This window comes from Peromyscus leucopus, chromosome 1, assembly GCF_004664715.2.
Source record: "Peromyscus leucopus breed LL Stock chromosome 1, UCI_PerLeu_2.1, whole genome shotgun sequence".
Taxonomy (NCBI): domain Eukaryota; kingdom Metazoa; phylum Chordata; class Mammalia; order Rodentia; family Cricetidae; genus Peromyscus; species Peromyscus leucopus.
The window spans coordinates 117,975,901-117,994,987 of NC_051063.1; the positions used below are offsets into that span (position 1 = coordinate 117,975,901).

At 35.3% G+C, this 19,087-nt stretch overlaps 1 protein-coding gene across 1 annotated transcript; it reads right to left on the bottom strand.

Moving 5' to 3' along the window:
- Nucleotides 1-1,050: 1,050 nt before the first annotated feature.
- On the bottom strand, nt 1,051-18,099 carry LOC114687719 (vomeronasal type-2 receptor 116-like). The gene is made up of 6 exons (XM_028862352.1): nt 17,897-18,099; nt 6,489-6,768; nt 5,299-6,105; nt 4,369-4,596; nt 3,310-3,433; nt 1,051-1,970 (listed from the first exon to the last, which is right to left on the bottom strand). The coding sequence occupies exons 1-6, from the start codon at nt 18,094-18,096 to the stop codon at nt 1,051-1,053; spliced, it is 2,559 nt and encodes an 852-aa protein (XP_028718185.1). The 5' UTR covers nt 18,097-18,099.
- Nucleotides 18,100-19,087: the final 988 nt, after the last annotated feature.

Consider the following 19,087-nt stretch of genomic DNA (forward strand, 5'->3'; position numbering starts at 1 on the left):
TACAGTGAGGGGAAATTATAATCAGGATACTTTGCATAAAAAAGTATATATATTCAATAAAAGAGAAAGAATAACCAGAAAAAAACTAGTAAAAGTTTATACATCATAATGTAATATTCTATATCTTCACATAAAAAATGCCATAAGTTATGCAATACAACCTCAGTTTTCTCAACATTTATGAAATTCATGTGTAATTATTGTGGATAGTAGGGCAAGTTGACTCTTCTTTAATACTCAAGCTGTTATGGAGGAAGGATTTTTGAAATATAAGACAATGTCTAGGTTAGAGAACAATGAGTGTGTGTGTGTGTGTGTGTGTGTGTGTGTGTGTGTGTTTCTATGTAACTGTACATGTGTATGTAAGTATGTGTTCATATGCATGGGTATCTGCAGTATGTGGAGGACACCATAGTACAGGGATGAGAAAAATGAGAAAATTTTCCTTTCTTAACACTATGTTTTTAGTGAAATAGAATAATACATTGCCCCTTCATTTTCTTTGTCCAGTCACTGTCACTCTTCTTGAGATCAAAATTTCAACTTAAGAGACTTTTAATTTTTTATTTTTGTTAAATATTGATGAATAGATGCCATGTAAACACAAAATACTTGGTCCAAAATGAATTAATTAATTTTGTGTAAATTCCTCTTCATTACATATCAAATTAAAGTGAATTATCTTTTAAATACATGTCTACATAATCTCCACTGTAATGATTTAGTATGCAACAAAACCTTACTGCATAAGTTAGCATGGAAAAGCTATATTAGATGTTAATATATAAAATTAGGCCTAATGCATATCTATTATCCAATTCAACAACAAGCATGGCTATAAAGAAGGAAACCAGCTTTAAGGGTATAATAATGTTAGATCACAATGTTTGGTCCATGAGAACTGAAGTGTGGGCCAAATTTTAAAACTCTGCTTTGTAGTTTATTTTCTGCTTCTACTCATGGTACAAAATACATATTTTGATCTAAAATTAGAGACTAAAAATGTCAGGGTAGTCTTGTTGGAAAGTATGTTCTAATGATAAAGCACATCTAATGAGTTTTTTCAATTTTAAAATGCACATTCCTGAATATTTGAAAAGAAGTTCTCTCAGGTCTTAACAAAATAATGAAGCACTTTGGAGCAAAGATGCAAAGAAGCAGCCCTGCACTGGAGGCCAAGATACAGAACACCTCCACTGCCACCATAGATTTGCCCTTGGTGCTATGGTATACAGGGAGGAATGTAACCCAGACACTACAGAACACCAGCATACTGAATGTCAGGTACTTAGCTTCATTGAATGTGTCAGGCAGATTTCTGGCCAAGAAAGCTACAGTGAAACTTCCCATGGCAATGGAGCCCAAGTATCCCAGAACACAATAGAAGGCAATAATTGACCCTTTGTTACAGACAATCAAAATGTGTTCTCTTTCAACTTGTATGTCAACATCAACAAATGGTGGGGAAGTTCCCAGCCAGATCCCACACAGAATCAGTTGAATCACAGTGCAAATTGGAATAATGAAGTTAGGTGCCCCTGACACCAGCAGCCACCTCATCCTTCTACTTGGAGTAGTAACCTTGAAGGCCAGTACTACTGTAATTGTCTTGGCCAAGACAGTAGAAGCAGCCACAGTGAACACCACAGCAAATATGGTCTGCTGCATGAAGCATGTGGCCATATTGGGTTGGCCGATGAAGAGCAAGGAACAGAGAAAGCAAAAGATGAGGGAGATGAGTAGAACATAACTCAGAGCTCGGTTGTTGGCCTTGACTGTGGGAGTGTCCTTGTGTTTCAAAAAGACGCCCAGTACAAAAGCTGTGAGAATAGAAAAACACAGAGCCAAGCAGGCTAGAGACATTCCCAAGAGGTCTTCATAACCCAGGAATGCCACTACTTTTTTGAGACAGTGATTTCCTTCAGGGTTGGCATAGTGATCATCAGGGCACTTCACACACTGATCCATGTCTGGTATAAGAATAAATATATTATCAGGTTTAATATTTCTTAGTATTTTATAGGACATATTACATACATTAATGCTTTAAAAATTCTTCTGGAATTAGCCTTATTTTTTAAGTTGACAGAAAGTTAACATTTTTATTTAAGAATTATTATTAATAACAATATCTAATTTTTAAGGCACAATTTTGAAAATCTGTCATTTATGTTAATCATTTACAGTCAAGACACTTTACTTGTTTGCCAGAATTAATTAGCACACGTCCGAATATTGTTTATACAATTAAACACCTTATTGAGTACAATAGAAACACATATCTATTCTTAGGAATTCAGTAGTTTATAAAGTACAAAATCATAAAATTAGGTTTTTCCATATATATTATTGTCTGTACTACTGTACTACAAGATATATATATATATATATATATGTATATATAGTAGTACTTCAAGGCAATTACTATGTATCAATGGCCATTTGTACCTGCTTTTGTAATGAAACACAAACAACCCCATATATTGCTTAAAAGGCCACATGTATAATGTTTGGGAAAGGAGAAGATTCATGAACTATTTACCACCTAAAATCTCTACATGATAAGGGTATCACATTTATTAGTAAATTTTGTATGTATTTGCTAATAAACAGAATCTACCATTTTACTAATTTCTGTAAGATTGGACCATGAATAGAAAAATATTTATTGAGAAAACATCATGGAAATACTTTCCATATATTTAAATTAAACAATTTTATTCATTTATTTTACTTCCAGACCACAGTTTCCTTTCCTTTCTCTATTCCCCTTTCCTCCCACAGCTCCCCTCTCCCCCCACAATCCATGTCTCCTCTGTTTATTTTCAGAAAGGTGCATGACTTCCATGGGTACTAAGGAAGCCTGGCATATCAAGATGAGGTTGGACTAGGCTTGGCCCCTAAGGACATAGATTAGGCACACAATAAGGGATAGAAGGAAGAGCTCTCTTCCACCTATATCATGGAATTTCTAACATCATATTCTTCTTTGCATTCAATTGAATGGATCAACAAAGCAAACTTGAAAGTAATAATATTATTCTTATTATGAGTCTTTCCATTCAAGACTCTAAATATATGAATTACTTTTGTTCTCTCATAAATTAATATGTGATGTTATCCAAACAATTGGACAAAAACTTTTATAATTTGTTTTTCTAATCTCAGGACACGGGTTGTGATGCTCAAGGCAGAATTGCTGCTCATTTGATTACATGATAAAATTTATTTCTTGAATTCCCAGTAGGTGTCATTGAGACAACAGAAATTTATCAATCTAATGAATCTGTTAGTATGTTGTACATTTACCTGACATATTGGAAATCTCATTTTCTGGGCAAGGGATACAATCAAAACAGCACACAGCCTTTCCCTGCTGAGGGGATTTTCTGAATCCTGGACTGCAAGGCACACTGCATATTGAGGCTGGAATCTGAGGAAAATAACAAATGGAATATAATAAAAAAGTCTGATCTACTTGGGAATAGTGATAGAAATTTAGAACACGGTACTATTGAAAAACACCCTTTTACAAATATGCAAATAAATTAAAAAGTAACATTTATTTCAAATTGTGATTATATATTATTGATGTATTATCATTTATATAATGATAAACTTATGTGTATATGTGCGTATTTATATTTATCTACCTATCATATAAATAGATACATAGACATCTAAATATGTAGCTATGATGTTGGAAGACATTGCTGTCTGGTAAATATCAAAGGCTTTCATGGCCTGGCAGCTTATCACAATAGCTCCATAATATGGGGCTCCCTTTTTCTAGAAGAATTTCTTGCCCCTACCTGTCCCTATTTGGAGAATGTACCTGAGGCTGTAGGACTACAAAGCTGTCTCTAAACCAGAAGCCTGTCTTTAAAACAGATGCTGATTCATCTTTGGCTTGAACTTTGTCACAAATTCCTTCTAGATTTTTGCTAGGACCCTACTGCCACAGAATAAGCCTTGTGATCACAATGTACCTCTTAACGCAAATTATTGTTTGTCCCCAGGCCCCCCAATATTATATATCCCCTATACTCGGATTTAAGTTGAGCTGATTCATCCTGAAGAGCTGCCTCTCTTCGTGCTCAAGGGCCATGTGCAAAGTTCTGTCAGAGCTACTGACCTTGCCTTCTCAAACTTGTGGCAAAGAAGTCAGGAGTAAAAGTGGACCCCTTACAAATTATGAATACTCATATTACTGAAATAAAATATATCCTGAAAGAAAAATCTAGAAATGTGAGAAATAAGTATGTGAATATATTTGAATATACTCTATTTCAGGAGGGTGCTGAAGGCAACTTTGAGACTTTGGTTACTTATATTGCTTGTACAGTTGTTCATGTAAGTCCAACAAACCTGACTAAAGTCTTTGTTCCACTTTATCATCTCTTCAGACATATACAATTGTTGACCATATGGCAAATGTTTGGAAAACTTTCCTATTTTCACCTTAAGTCCAAGATTAGGGAAAAACTCAATGCTGTAGTGAATGTCATACTCTACATCCTGATTTTCTCTCTGATTCATGTTCACTTGGTCTCCAACAGGGTTTATAAATTGTATGTTCTTCAGGAAATGGACCATCTGAAACATTTATTATTTTAGGTTCAAGTATGCCTACACATTAGAACAAATAATTTGAAGTGTAGATTACCTCTAATTTTCGTTAATATGTCTAGAAATGTGACTTAATAGCAAGTACTCATATAGTAGATGGAAAAACCCACATAAGGATAACAACATTATGATTTGGAAATAGTAGCTTGTCATTGATGTTAATTATCTAACACATGCCCCCATGAATGATATTCCTGGAGAGTAAATAGATATTACCCATAATGTTTCTTCTAAATGATACCTGATAATTAGCTTAGGAACTGAGGTTTTTATTATGACAATACAAATGTGGAAGAATTTCTTACTGTTATTTAGGATCTACTTAATTGCTGACCAACATTTTGACCACATACAAGGACATTCAGCTCCTTGTTGGCTTTCAACTTTTCATGAGAGAGAAATACATTTTTATTTCAAATATTTAACCATGCATATGTGAAAGAAGTATTATGGGAAACATTCTTGGCATAGATCAAGAATATCTATCTGAGTGTCAGTGTTGGCTGGATTAAGCCTATAAACAATTAATTTCCCATGATACTCTGTCTAAGGGTCCACAAATTGTTGTTTATGATAGAAATGATCCTGAAATTCTTAGGTAGAACCAACATCAACCATTATGAAATTATATTTACAACTCTACATTACATTCATTAGAATACATATTACCTGCCAAGAATCAAACTCCAGTTTTTCCCCAGAATACTTTGACAATGTATCTACTTCTTGTAGCAGCATCTCATGGAGTGCATGGGCCACAGCATACACAGTATTGTATACAATATATCCTGTACCACTCACAGATAGTTCAAAATGGTGCTTGAATAACCACTGCATTCGTTTTCCTATTGAGCAATTCTTAAGGTTCATAGAATTAAATGAAGTCAGAGAAAAATTAAAATAAATCCACCATAATTTAGCAAGAAAAATATCACTACTATTCCAGGAAGGATCTGCTGTCTCAATAAATTTTTTAAAACCAGGTAATTCTGAAGAGTGAAGTAAAAATACAAAAGTCCCGTAGAAGGAATCAAGAAGGAGTCTGTCACTATGTACGATCATATTCCACTGCGAAGTAGTGACCCAGATCCTCTGAAGGTATGTTAGTCTGTACAATCTAAGGTTAAGTTGCAGATGAGAGTCTTTGTCTCCATAAATGATAACAACTTTGGCTGATGATGTTGTGATCTCATTATAATAAATATTTACATTTTTCCGGAATAATATTTTATCTTCCATAATAATATGCACAAATGCTAAGCATGCACTGTTTCTTTGCATCTCTCTTCTCAATTCTGAGAGAAATTCAAGTCCTAGGTCATCATCTGAAATGATTGCTCCAACCCAGTTCCATCTGAAATATACCACCAAAGACACCATGGACAAAGGCAGAGATGTGTCCTTAGGAGCCATCTGGTAGAGATGTGGAAACTGTTCATGGTTGCTCAGGAGAGGATGAAATGGTCCATAGTAAAGCTGAATCTCATACAACAGACAATTAATTGAAGAAGGTAGAATACATAATGATTGGTCTAAAACTAATTATGCTCATCATAACCTGGAAATATTAGGGCATATGGATTTATATCTCATTATTAAATTTTATGTAATTTCTTGAGAATATTTTGAAAAGTAAAGATGAGCTAAGTCTGCTACTGAAATATTTCAAATTTCTCCTTGTTCTTGGGTCTAATTGTGGTAAATTACTGGTATGTGTCAATGTTTTCTGAATATATATATTTGGAATTTTAAGCATTAAGATACACACGTACATACTTTTTTCTTTAAACAGCCTTTGCATCTGAAAATCAGGATGAATGGAGTCATTGTTTCATTAAAACTAACTCACCCATGCTTACCTCTGGTCTATTGGTAATGTACAGCAGTGGTCCAAGCATAGCAGATGATAACCATATTGGACCTGTAAGTACGATTAAATATCTTCTCTGATTTATACAGTAGTAGTTAGAAAGAAATTCACCTATTTTTGTGGATAAACTATTCATTCTCCAATCATCCAAGAGGTTACATTCAACTTTAACTAACAGAGAAATATTGGGTAGAATGTGAGGATCTTTGTCAATATTTTCAAGAGCAAAATAAAGAGACAAAATCAAGTGGATATTTTTATATGTCAACCTGAAAAGAGAGCAAACAGATCATTAGAGATGGGGCTCAAAACATGATAATATTAAATTAAAATAATAGTTTTATGTATTTAATGCTTGTTTTTTCAATTCCTATGATGACACAAGCCCTATTATTGTGCTGTATGAGAATATGAGATTTCACGATTAGGGAAGGATTCTTCAATATTTAGGAGGTGAATATCACTCATGTGGGATGCTTTGATTTGAATTTTTTTACAATTTTATTCCTTTGTGTGTGATCACAGTGAGAAATGGTACCAAAAGGCATTTAATATATTCATTCCTCTATTGTAGAATTATAGTAAATAACAAAAATGGAAACTAGGTGAATATTATCTTCTACCCAGATTGTTACAATAAAGCAACCATTGACAAGGCTCTGAATTAGTTATGATTATAAGGAATGGGTAGCAAATTATATCCATATCTATCACAATCTCTGAGAATATTTAAATTTATAAGCAATATAGACAGCATACTTATTTTTACTTGTTCTCTTTATTTTGTGCATCTTTGTCCTTTTCCATTCCATTTGATGCTCTATAATCTTCAGTGATATGTTATTGTTTATAACAATGATCATTTATATGAAGAATATAACCTCTTCACATGGGCCCTTGCTGGGGAATGTCTTTTGTATGCTGTGAATATGTGTTGCTCTGATTGGTTTGTAAATGAAGCTGTTTGGCCTATGGGAAGTCAGGTTATAGGTGGGTGGGAAATTGAAGAGAGACACTAGAAGAAGAAAGGCAGAGTGGAAGAGTAGCCATCCTGCTGTTCAGAGAGCAGCATGTAATGGCACAAACGTAAAGCCATGGAACACATGGTGATATAGATTAATAGAAATGGGCTGAGTTTAACTATAAAAGCTAGCTAGCAAGAAAATTGAGTTATAGGTCATGGCCATACAGTTCATAATTAATATAAGCCTCTCTATGTTTATTTGGTTCTGAGCTGATGTGGGACCATGAGAGAAACAGGAAAACTGCTAGATACAGGCCCTCAGGTTGATGATGAACAATTTAATTTATATTTGTTCATCTGAACATGCTAGTCTTGTTTCTAGTTTCCTTTTGCTTTGTGCTAATTATTAAATATTTTCTTTCTCTGATATCTTTACTTTTAATCTCAATGAAGATCATCTCATATCAATAGTGGAGAGGGTGAGTGAACTGGCTTACATCAGTAATCATATTCGTGAATACCTTAACTGTCAGCATAGAGCCTTCATCCAGTAACTGATGGAAGCAGATGTAGAAATCCACAGCCAAGTACCAGGCTGAGCTCCCAGAGTCCAGTTGAAGACCGAGAAAAGAGGGATTCCTAGAGCAAGGGGCATCAAAATCATGATGGGGAAACGTACAAGTGGGAACCCATGAACTGTGGGTCAATAGCTGTGGATCCTCTGTGGAATTGGACTAGGCCCTCTGTATAGGTGAGGCAGTTGTGTAGCTTGACCTGCTTAAGGAGCCCCTGGTTGTAGGATCAAGATCTGTCCTCTGTCTACATGTGGGCTTTGGAGCCCAGTACCTCTGGTTGGATACCTTATACAACCTTGGTCCAGAGGGAGGGCCTTAGACCAGCCTCTACTGAATGTACCAGGCTCTGCTAACTCTGTATGGAAGGCCTTGCCTTGGAGGAGGTGGGAATGGGGGGTGAGAAAGTTGGCGGGAAGAAGAATGGAGGGGAGGGGGAATCTGTGGTTGGTATGTAAAAAAATAGAGAATTTCTTAATAAGAAAAAAGAAAGTAATATACAAATTTGTTAATAATTTGTCTCATTGTCTGTTTTCCTTTGATTCTGCTTTTGTTTCCCCTTGTGTATATTCTATTGCTTTAGGACAATCCTCCATATCTGAGTGCACTAGGCTATTCTGTTGTTCTACAGGTAGTAATCAATTGAATGCATAGTATATATGCCCTAGAATTTGTGGTTCTAATATTTGAATAATTTTACTCTGAAGTTTTTCTATTCTTCTATTTCTTAAACTTTTCTGTTGGATTCAGAAATAACCAAGCCTGAAATGTTTTTAGTACTCTGCCATTTCAGATGGGTATTATTCATGTATGGTATTTTCAGATTTAAATTTGGATTCTCCAGTTCAAACAATGAAGTTACTATTGTATGATATTAATATCTAAAATTACTAATATCCATTTTTCCAAATAAAGTTTCAGAATTTATAATTGTTCTTCTTATGGATTCAAGTAATCAATTTCCATGAACTCTTACTATTCATTTGTTGTTGTTTTTATTTTTTTTGTTTTGTTTTGTTTTTTTCTATTTTTTTATTATTTTACAACACCATTCAGTTCAACATAATAGCCACAGATTCTCCTGTTCTCCCCCTCTCGCCCCCCCCTCCCCCAACCCACCCCCATTCCCACCTCCTCCAGATCAAGGTCTCCCCCGAGGACCAGGGTCGACCTGGTAGACTCAGTCCAGGAAGGTCCATTTCCCCCCTCCCAGACCGAGCCAAGTGTCCCTGCATAAGTCCCAGGATTCAAACAGTCAACTCATGCAACGAGCCCAGGACCCGGCACCAATGCACAGCTGCCTCCAAAACAGATCAAGCCAAATGACTGTCTCACCCATTCAGGGGGCCTGATCCAGTTGGGGGCCCCTCAGCCTTTGGTTCATAGATCCTGTGCTTCCATTCATTTGGTTATTTGCCCCGGTGCTTTATCCAACCTTGGCTTCAACAATCCTTGCTCATATAAACCCTCTTCTTTCTCACTAATTAGACTCCCAGTGCTCCACCAGGGGCCCAACCGTGGATGTCTGCATTCAGATTCCTCAGTCCTTGGATGGGGTTTATGTCACAACTATCAGGGTGTCTGGCCATCCCATCACCAGAGTAGGTCAGTTCCTGCCGTCTCGCAACCATTGCCAGCAGTCTTTTGCGGGGGTATCTTTGTAGATCTCCGTGGGCCTCCCTAGCTCTCTGCTTCCTCCCTTTCTCACCTTCTTATGTGGTCTTCATTTACCATGGTCTCCTATTCCTTGTTCTCCCTCTCTTTTCTTGATCCAGCTAGGATCTCCCACTCTCTTTCCCTCGACTGTCGCCCTTCATTGTTCCCACTCATGACCAGGCTGTTCATGTAGATCTCGTTCATTTCTCCGTGTCTTTTTTGGGGTCCCGTTTTCCAGGTAGCCTCACTGGTGATGTGAGTAGCAGTCCAGTCATCCTTGTTCCACATCTAGCATCTTCCTATGAGTGAGTACATACCATATTTGTCTTTCTGAGTCTGGGTTACCTCACTCAGGATGATTTTTTCTAGATCCATCCATTTGCCTGCAAACCGTATGATGTCACTGTTTTTCTCTGCTGAGTAGTATTCCATTGTGTATATGTGTCACAATTTATTTATCCATTCTTCAGTTGAATGGCATCTAGGTTGTTTCCAGGTTTTGGCTATTACAAACAATGCTGATATGAACATAGCTGAGCAAGTGCTCTTGTGGTATGATTGAGCATTTCTTGGGTATATGCCCAGGAGTGGTATAGCTGGATCTTGGGGGAGATTGATTCCCAATTTTCTAAGAAAGCGCCATATTGATTTCCAAAGTGGTTGTACAAGCTTGCATTCCCACCAGCAGTGGAGGAGAGTTCCCCTAGTTCCACATTCTCTCCAGCATAAGGTGTCTTCAGTGTTTTCGATCTTAGCCACTCTGACAGGTGTAAGGTGGTATCTCAGAGTTGTTTTGATTTGCATTTCCCTGATGATTAGGGATGTTGAGCAATTCCTTAAATGTCTTTCAGCCATTTGGGTTTCCTCTGTTGAGAATTCTCTGTTTAATTCTAAAGCCCATTTCTCAATTGGACTGTTAGTCGTTTTGATATCTAATTTCTTGAGTTCCTTATCTATTCTGGATATCAGTCCTCTGTCACATGTGGGGTTGGTGAAGATCTTTTCCCATTCTGTAGGCTGTCGCTTTGCCTTGTTGACCGTATCCTTTGCTCTACAAAAGCTTCTCAGTTTCAAGAGGTCCCATTGATTGATTGTTTGTCTCAGTGTCTGCGCTACTGGTGTTATATTTAAGAAGTGATCTCCTATGCCAATGCGTTCAAGACTATTTCCTACTTTCTCTTCTAGCAGGTTCAGAGTTGCTGGATTTATGTTGAGGTCTTTGATCCACTTGGACTTAAGTTTTGTGCACGGTGACAGATATGGATCTATTGGCAGCCTTCTACACGTTGATATCCAGTTATGCCAGCACCATTTGTTGAAGATGTTTTCTTTTTTCCATTGTACCCTTTTGGCTTCTTTGTCAAAAATTATATGTCCATAGGTGTGTGGGTTAATGTCAGGGTCTTCAATTCGATTCCATTGGTCCACATGTCGGTATTTATGCCAATACCAAGCTGTTTTTATTACTGTAGCTCTATAGTAGAGCTTGAAGTCAGAGATTGTGATGCCTCCAGAAGTTGTTTTATTGTACAGGTTTCTTTTAGCTATCCTGGGTTTTTTGTTTTTCCATATGAAGTTGAGTATTATTCTTTCCAGGTCTGTGAAGAATTGTGTTGGTATTTTGATGGGGATTGCATTGAATCTGTAAATTGCTTTTGGTAAGATTGCCATTTTTACTATGTTAACCCTGCCTAATCCCCACTTTCACCACTGGACAGATCTCCCAAATTGAAACTTAACAGAGAAATAAAGGACCTAACTGATGTCATGACCCAATTGGACCTAATAGATATCTACAGAACATTCCATCCTAACAAGAAAGAATATACCTTCTTCTCAGCACCCCATGGAACTTTCTCTAAAATCAACCACATACTTGGCCACAAAGCAAATCTCAACAGATACAAAACAATCAGAATAACCTCCTGTGTTCTATCAGACCACCATGGTTTAAAGCTAGATTTCAACAACAACAAAAACTACAGAAAACCTACAATCTCATGGAAACTGAATAATGCTCAACTGAATCACCAATGGGTTAAGGAAGAAATAAAGAAAGAAATTAAAGACTTCCTAGAGATCAATGAAAATGAAGACACCACATACCCAAACATATGGGACACTATGAAAGCAGTGTTAAGAGGGAAATTCATAGCACTAAATGCCCACATAAAGAAGTTGGAGAAATCCCACACTAGTGAATTAACAGCACATCTGAAAGCTCTAGAACAAGAAGAAGCAAAGTCTCCCAGGAAGAAAAGACGCCAGGAAATTATCAAAGTGAGAGGTGAAATTAATAAATTAGAAACTAAGAGAATAATACAAAAAATTAATGAAACAAAGAGTTGGTTCTTTGAGAAAATCAACAAGATAGACAAGCCCTTATCCAAACTAACCAAAAGACACAGAGAGAGAATCCAAATCAACAAAATCAGAAATGAAAAGGGGACATGACAACAGACATTGAGGAAATCCAGAGAATTATAAGGTCATATTTCAAAAACCTCTACTCCACAAAACTGGAAAACCTAAAAGAAATGGACATTTTTCTGGATAGATACCACATACCTAAGTTAAATCAAGACCATATAAACTATTTAAATAGTCCAATAACCCCTAAGGAAATAGAAACAGTCATTAAAGGTCTCCCAACCAAAAAAAGCCCAGGACCAGATGGTTTCAGCACAGAATTCTATCAGATCTTCAAAGAAGAGTTAATACCAATACTCTCTAAATTGTTCCACATAATAGAAACAGAAGGAACATTACCAAACTCCTTCTATGAGGCTACAATTACCCTGATTCCTAAACCAAACAAGGATGCAACAAAGAAAGAGAACTACAGACCGATCTCCCTCATGAACATTGATGCAAAAATACTCAATAAAATAGTGGCAAACAGACTCCAAGAACACATCAGAACAATTATCCACCATGATCAAGTAGGCTTCATCTCAGGGATGCAAGGGTGATTCAACATACGAAAGTCCATCAATGTAATACACCATATAAACAAACTCAAAGAAACAAACCACATGATCATCTCACTAGATGCAGAAAAGGCATTTGACAAAATCCAACACCCCTTCATGATAAAAGTCTTGGAGCGATCAGGAATACAGGGAACATACCTAAACATAATAAAGGCAATATATAGCAAACCAACAGCCAACATCAAATTAAATGGAGAGAAACTCATTTGTTTTTGATTAAAGGTTTCTATCTCATATCTTTGACCAATTAGTGATTTACATACATTAAAAACAATCATTTTTCCAAGTAACATCATTGAATTTTACACATATCCTAATATGATTGATCCAGTGCTGGATTTTCATTTTAATCTATGGACAATCTGGAGTACATCTGAATATTATTTCCCCTTCAATTTACCACATTGCCTTCTGTTCCAAAGCATGAGTGTGATAAGATAGTGTCAAAATTGAAAACTGTTGTTTTCAATACCAAAATTTTGTTGCTGCCATTTCTTTCTAAGCCAAGAAATATTCCTTTAATGTCAGGATTTCTATTTGTTATCCCTACTGAGGTAATCCTCATTTCTTATCTAGTTCCATTCCTCTGTGTTTTTGTAAGTATCACTTGCTTTATTAAAAGTCATGAATTTGTGGATTATGTAAACCCTTTATACATTTATAACAGAAATAATCTAGTAACAAATCTCATTCACTACAGGAAAATATCCAAGTATAGATAAATATAGGCCATTAATAAATTCTTGAAAAGTAAGATTCAATTTTCTTTAAGAGTATGACCCATAGTGCATCATTTATTGCCTAGTGGAAGGACTCATGTGCAAAATTAATCAGAAGCACAAAATATACTTGGTGGCTTAATAAAAAAGAGTAGTGAATGATAGGAACAAATATCACCAAATTACATTATACTCAACTCTTAACCTACTCATAAAAATAGTACCTAATGCAATTAGCTTCAAATCATGACAGCTTTATTTGAGTTCACAATTATGAAGATTTAACTTTATTTGAATGCAGTTTAATTGATATCCTTGGCAGCATTATGCATCTAGGTTGGAGAGAATGAAGGCCAAAGCATTTACATAATGTCTTGGGCAAACAAGAGAAAATAGTAGAAAATGAATTAGGATTCTACAATTCCAATAGAATATCTTATCCCCATAACAAGTGTGCCACATATAAACATTGTTCAAGAATTTTAGCGACCCTCAAATCAAATCTATAATAATTCTTACTATATAAAGAAATAAAATGCAGTCTCAGAGCTGCAATTGGACCAGGAGAGCCTTTATCCAGTAATAGATGGATGCAGATGCAGAGAGATCTACAACCAGGCACCTAGCTGAGCTCCAGGAATCCAGTTGAACTCACAAACTTGGACAGCTGTGGAACCTACATGGAACCAGACTGGACCCTCTGCATACCAGAGACAGTTGTGTAGCTGGGTCTGTTTTGAAGGGCTCCTAGCAGTGTGATCAGGGTCTATCCCTGGCAAATGAGCTGGATTTCTGGATCCCATTACCTATGGCCAGACACTTGATACAGCAGGGAGAGGTTTGGTCCTGCCTGAAATGAATGTACAGGGCTTAGCTGCACCCCCTCCATGGCAAAAATTACCCTGTTGGTAGAGGGGTTGAAGAATAAAGGATAAAAGATGGTGATGGGGGAAGGAGAGAGAATGGGAGGACAATTAAGAGGGGGATCTGTGGTTGGTATGTAATGGAATAAAAAATAAGAAAAAGAAATAAAATACATACAATATAATACCCTTTCCGTCTTCAATCAATCCAATCACAAATTCTAATGAATGACTGAAGTCACAATGGAAAAAAAACCTCTGAGTTGTCACAAAATATTGATTATGAGTGACATCAAAGGGGTTGGAATATGTGAAATCTGATTTATTATATTATACACCAAAAATGCTGATTCAACTCTGAAGTAACCTAGGAAGACTGGTCAACAAATAATCATTTTTAGTGATTTTTATTTGATTTCATTTTGAAAACTGTGGATTCCAAATTTGGTCTGATATAATGAAGCAACACTACAATTCAAATTTAAAATGAACTTATAGCAAACATTTCATTTTAACAATATAATTTGTCATAATATTAATTACTATTGTTTTATAAGGCCCATGGAAAGAAGCAATGACTAGAGTTGTCACATATTGACATATGAAACAGTCAAACATGTTTATAAATATAAATCACATGAACATTTCCTCTGGGATCCAATACAAATCAAATTCAAATGATATCTGCCCAATTTGTAAGCTGTCTTTGAAATGAAACATGTAAAATAAAACAGAGAGAATGTTGGAGAATGTTTCATGCAGTTTTACTTTATAAAATTCAGGGATAAACACAATTATTTCAAAGATGATTTTGCAAATTAAAGAAGCTAAAATTTGGAAGATGCTTATGAACCACAATGGGTGAAAATGCTTTAAATTAAGTGTGTAATCTAGAGTTCTCTGACAACAATATAAAATATAATAAAAATATTACTAATAATTATTTAGGTATAATGCCTATTCATAACACAAAAATTGAAATGAAATAAACATTTGAAATAAATATGAATATACATGGTTTGTATATATATATATATATATATATATATATATATATATATATATATATATATTTACCTGAATTATATTTGTGTTTTAGAAGGCCATAGTTTATTCCCTTCACTATAAAATTAGATCTCAAGTCAACAAAACAAAAGAACATGTAGTTAACTTTCCCCAAATTTTTTATTTCTACATCATTTTCTTTATCAACTATTATATTCATTTTCCTGATAGATCCATCCCAATACTAGTAAAAATAATGATAGTACCTATATGCTGTGTTAGCACAACGTATGAACAGAGATAAGACATGTGAAGACATATTCTTCTATGATATTTTATGTAATAAATATATACTTCAAAGAGTATCAGATAATTCAATGCATTTTTTGAAAGAATGTTTATTAACTTGCAGAAAATCATGGATATGATCAGTACCATTTAGCAACTTGTTTTATCTCTGTTGTTTTTATGCCTACATAATCCTTTTCTTGCCTTAACAAACATTCCAGTAATCTTATCTAGAGAGATCACGTCACTGACGGGTGTTTAGCCAAAAACTGATGAAATTTAAGAACAAATAAAAGGGAAATTGCAAATTCTCTCATCTCTACTTCTATGAAGACAGTTTTTCTCCAACTTAAAGTACTCTAGTGAATGATAGAGACATAACAAAACTGTGCCTAACTTGAGTAAAGATTTTCTCACTCAAGCTCTACTGAACCTCCTCTTAGAGGTTATTTTTTTTTTTCGAGACAGGGTTTCTCTGTGTAGCTTTGCGCCTTTTCCTGGAACTCACTTTGTAGTCCAGGCTGGCTTAGAACTCACAGTGATCCGCCAGCCTCTGCCTGCCGAGTGCTGGGATTAAAGGCGTGTGCCACCATCGCCCGGCCTCATGTTCCCTTTCACTGTGAAAATTGCTTTGTCAATGTAAGAATATGTGATGTCACTTAAAGTCATTCCTCATTGTCCTTCATCGCTATGGTTATATTTTGCACTGAGACCAGTTTTATTGTCATTTTACCTTATTTCCTTGAAAATTTCTCACCTCTGCTCCATGATCTGAAACATCATCTTCTGCTATGAATTGCATTCATCTGTATGTTATTGATAAATGAATACAACTTTTGTCTCAAATATTAAAACTTCATTGTGTTATTCCTCACATAGAGTACAATGCCCATCTTGTACATGTATATTACCAGATATTTATGATGTTACCTGTGACAATTTGCTTAGCATTCTACAGGAGACATTGCTACAATTATCCAAATCAAATATCAAATCCAGTACACATCACCAATCCAGTTAAATTATGATCACATCTAAAAATCTACACTATGCTGTACATATTCCCACAACATGTGAACACACTCTTTATAATTAGGAAAAAAGGAAAAGAGAAACAAATATGGAATAAGTGTCAGAGATTAAAGTTATGGAGCAGACTGTCAAGAAATGAAAATAAAATAGATCGTAATGACCATATTTGTATTTAATAGATTACTTTCAAACTGTGGCATGTGCTACAGACAGCACTTTCATTCAAGCACTTGACAAGGCTAATATAAAGTCAATATTTACAGTGACATACTATAGTTGAGTTTTTCATTGGGCTGCCACCAAAAAAATAATGACAGGGAGGCCTATTAATTGTAAATGCTCAGCCTTAACTTTGGTATTTTTCTAACTAACTCTTATAACTTTAACACATTTCTGTTAATTTAGGTTCTGCCTTGTGGCTTTATAACCATATTTTTGTAGTGCCCATCTTGCTCGCTCTGCATCTGTAGGCGTCTCTGCTTCTTCTTTCCAGCATCCTGCATACCCAAAAATCCTGCCTAGACATATTAGACTTTCTGCTTTTTATTAAACCATAGTGACATGTCTTCACAACATACCCTCTTTAACAAATAAACAAACTGTCTCCTGAAATTGTATAGATGACTGTTATACATGAACAACATAAAACTTAAAAGAAAAAACACTGCTGACATTGGCATTAAAAAAAATCTGCCTGTACATGTTCTCAACTGAAACAAAATTTAATGCAAAGAATAAAATTACCACAGTGAATGATCTTTATGTTTTTATGCTTGATTTCAGACTCAGGAGTTATACAGCACAGCAGTTTTGAAATTATGACATAAACAACATTTGAATAAAAATGCAGTATTCTTTTGAGAAATGTACCCATGAAGCATTTAAGAAATACCAAATTCGGCATTCCATCAAAATGGAAAAAACACTAGCATAACACTTACAGAAAAATTTACTCAGCCTCATAGAAATGGTCTCTTGTCATTACCTTGAATTATGTTTTTTGGAAATATCACTTGGCAACATACCATTGGAATTGCCAATATAAAGAAAATCTCTCTAATAGAAATATAGACAGGTTATATTATGCAGCTTTTAGCCTGAAAATCTGTCTCTAAAAAGATGAATCAGATAACCATTAAATCACCTGAAATAGGGTAATAATCAGCATAAAAATAAAATTTGGTCATGTCCTAGATAGGAAGGTAGGGCAAAACAGACAGAAAACATGGAGAAGGCTCCATAATTGGGCCTTCTAAGTATTTACATTGATGATCAATCAAAAACAAATAAATGAAAGGTACTTACTTCTTATCTAGATTCCTGGTAAAATATTCGTTCTTGATGTGACCATGCTTTGTATAAACAGAAAAAAAAAAACAATCAGTGTCTTTATCTTCACCCCAAGTATGTGGATGTTGAAATCTCAGAAAGCACCTGGGACCCACCAAACTGCAGAAAAGGAAGGAAAGCCTGACAACCAAGAAGACAAACTTCAAATAGAACATCTTTCTAATGTCACCAAGATAGGAACCAAGGCAAAGTGTAATAAGCAGAGATTCACAGAAAACCACGTTTCAGATGTGCCTGTACACATATGTGTCTCTTTTTCTGCTCTAGTAGTCAGAAGTGTATTTTTTTCCCTAATATATTTTTTCTCAGCTTATTATTCTCTGGAGAACTCTTAAACATACTCAACTTCAGGGTCTGCATCTGAGTTATTAAGCTCAGGTGGAAGAAAATTTCAGTAATTTTATTTATGTAATTATCTTCAATTCCACATTCCTGTGATTCCCTCCACATCAGTAGACATGAAGGCCCCAGGCTAGATTCCCCCTGAGATATCTATGTATTCACCAAATCCACATGATCTCTATTCTTATCAACATGTGAAATATTTAAGCACAATGCCTTAGAAATTCCATACCAAGTATGATAGGGAACCAATTCTAGACAGAGTTAACTGTAGACAAACAAATATTACATCTATGCATGTTTATGATATGGTATGCCTTATCACCTATTGGTTTCCCTGACATACACGGAACATGCAATTTACCACACACACACACACACACACACACACACACACACACACACACACACAAACACACACACAAACACGAGTAGTCACAGGCAACATAAAATCTCCCACAGTTGCTGAGATGAGAGAACCAATAATCATCCTGAAATCATGAATTTCAATCAGTATCTCAACATCAATGCAGAAAGTAAACAGCTTTTTATAGTTTTATTCATTGGCTGAGCCTCAGTTCCAATTAATTGATATCTCATGATCATATAGTTCTATATCTACAATATTGGTTATTCACATTATTTATTCTTTGAATAGTCTACTACCCCTAATTTACTCCATATTTTTGAATGACTTCTATGTGAATAAAATAGTGCAGATCTTTGTTTCTTTTCTTTTTCTTTGTTTGTTTGGTGAGTTGGCATTTTTTTTCATTTTTCTTTTAAGAAAATTTCTACTCACTG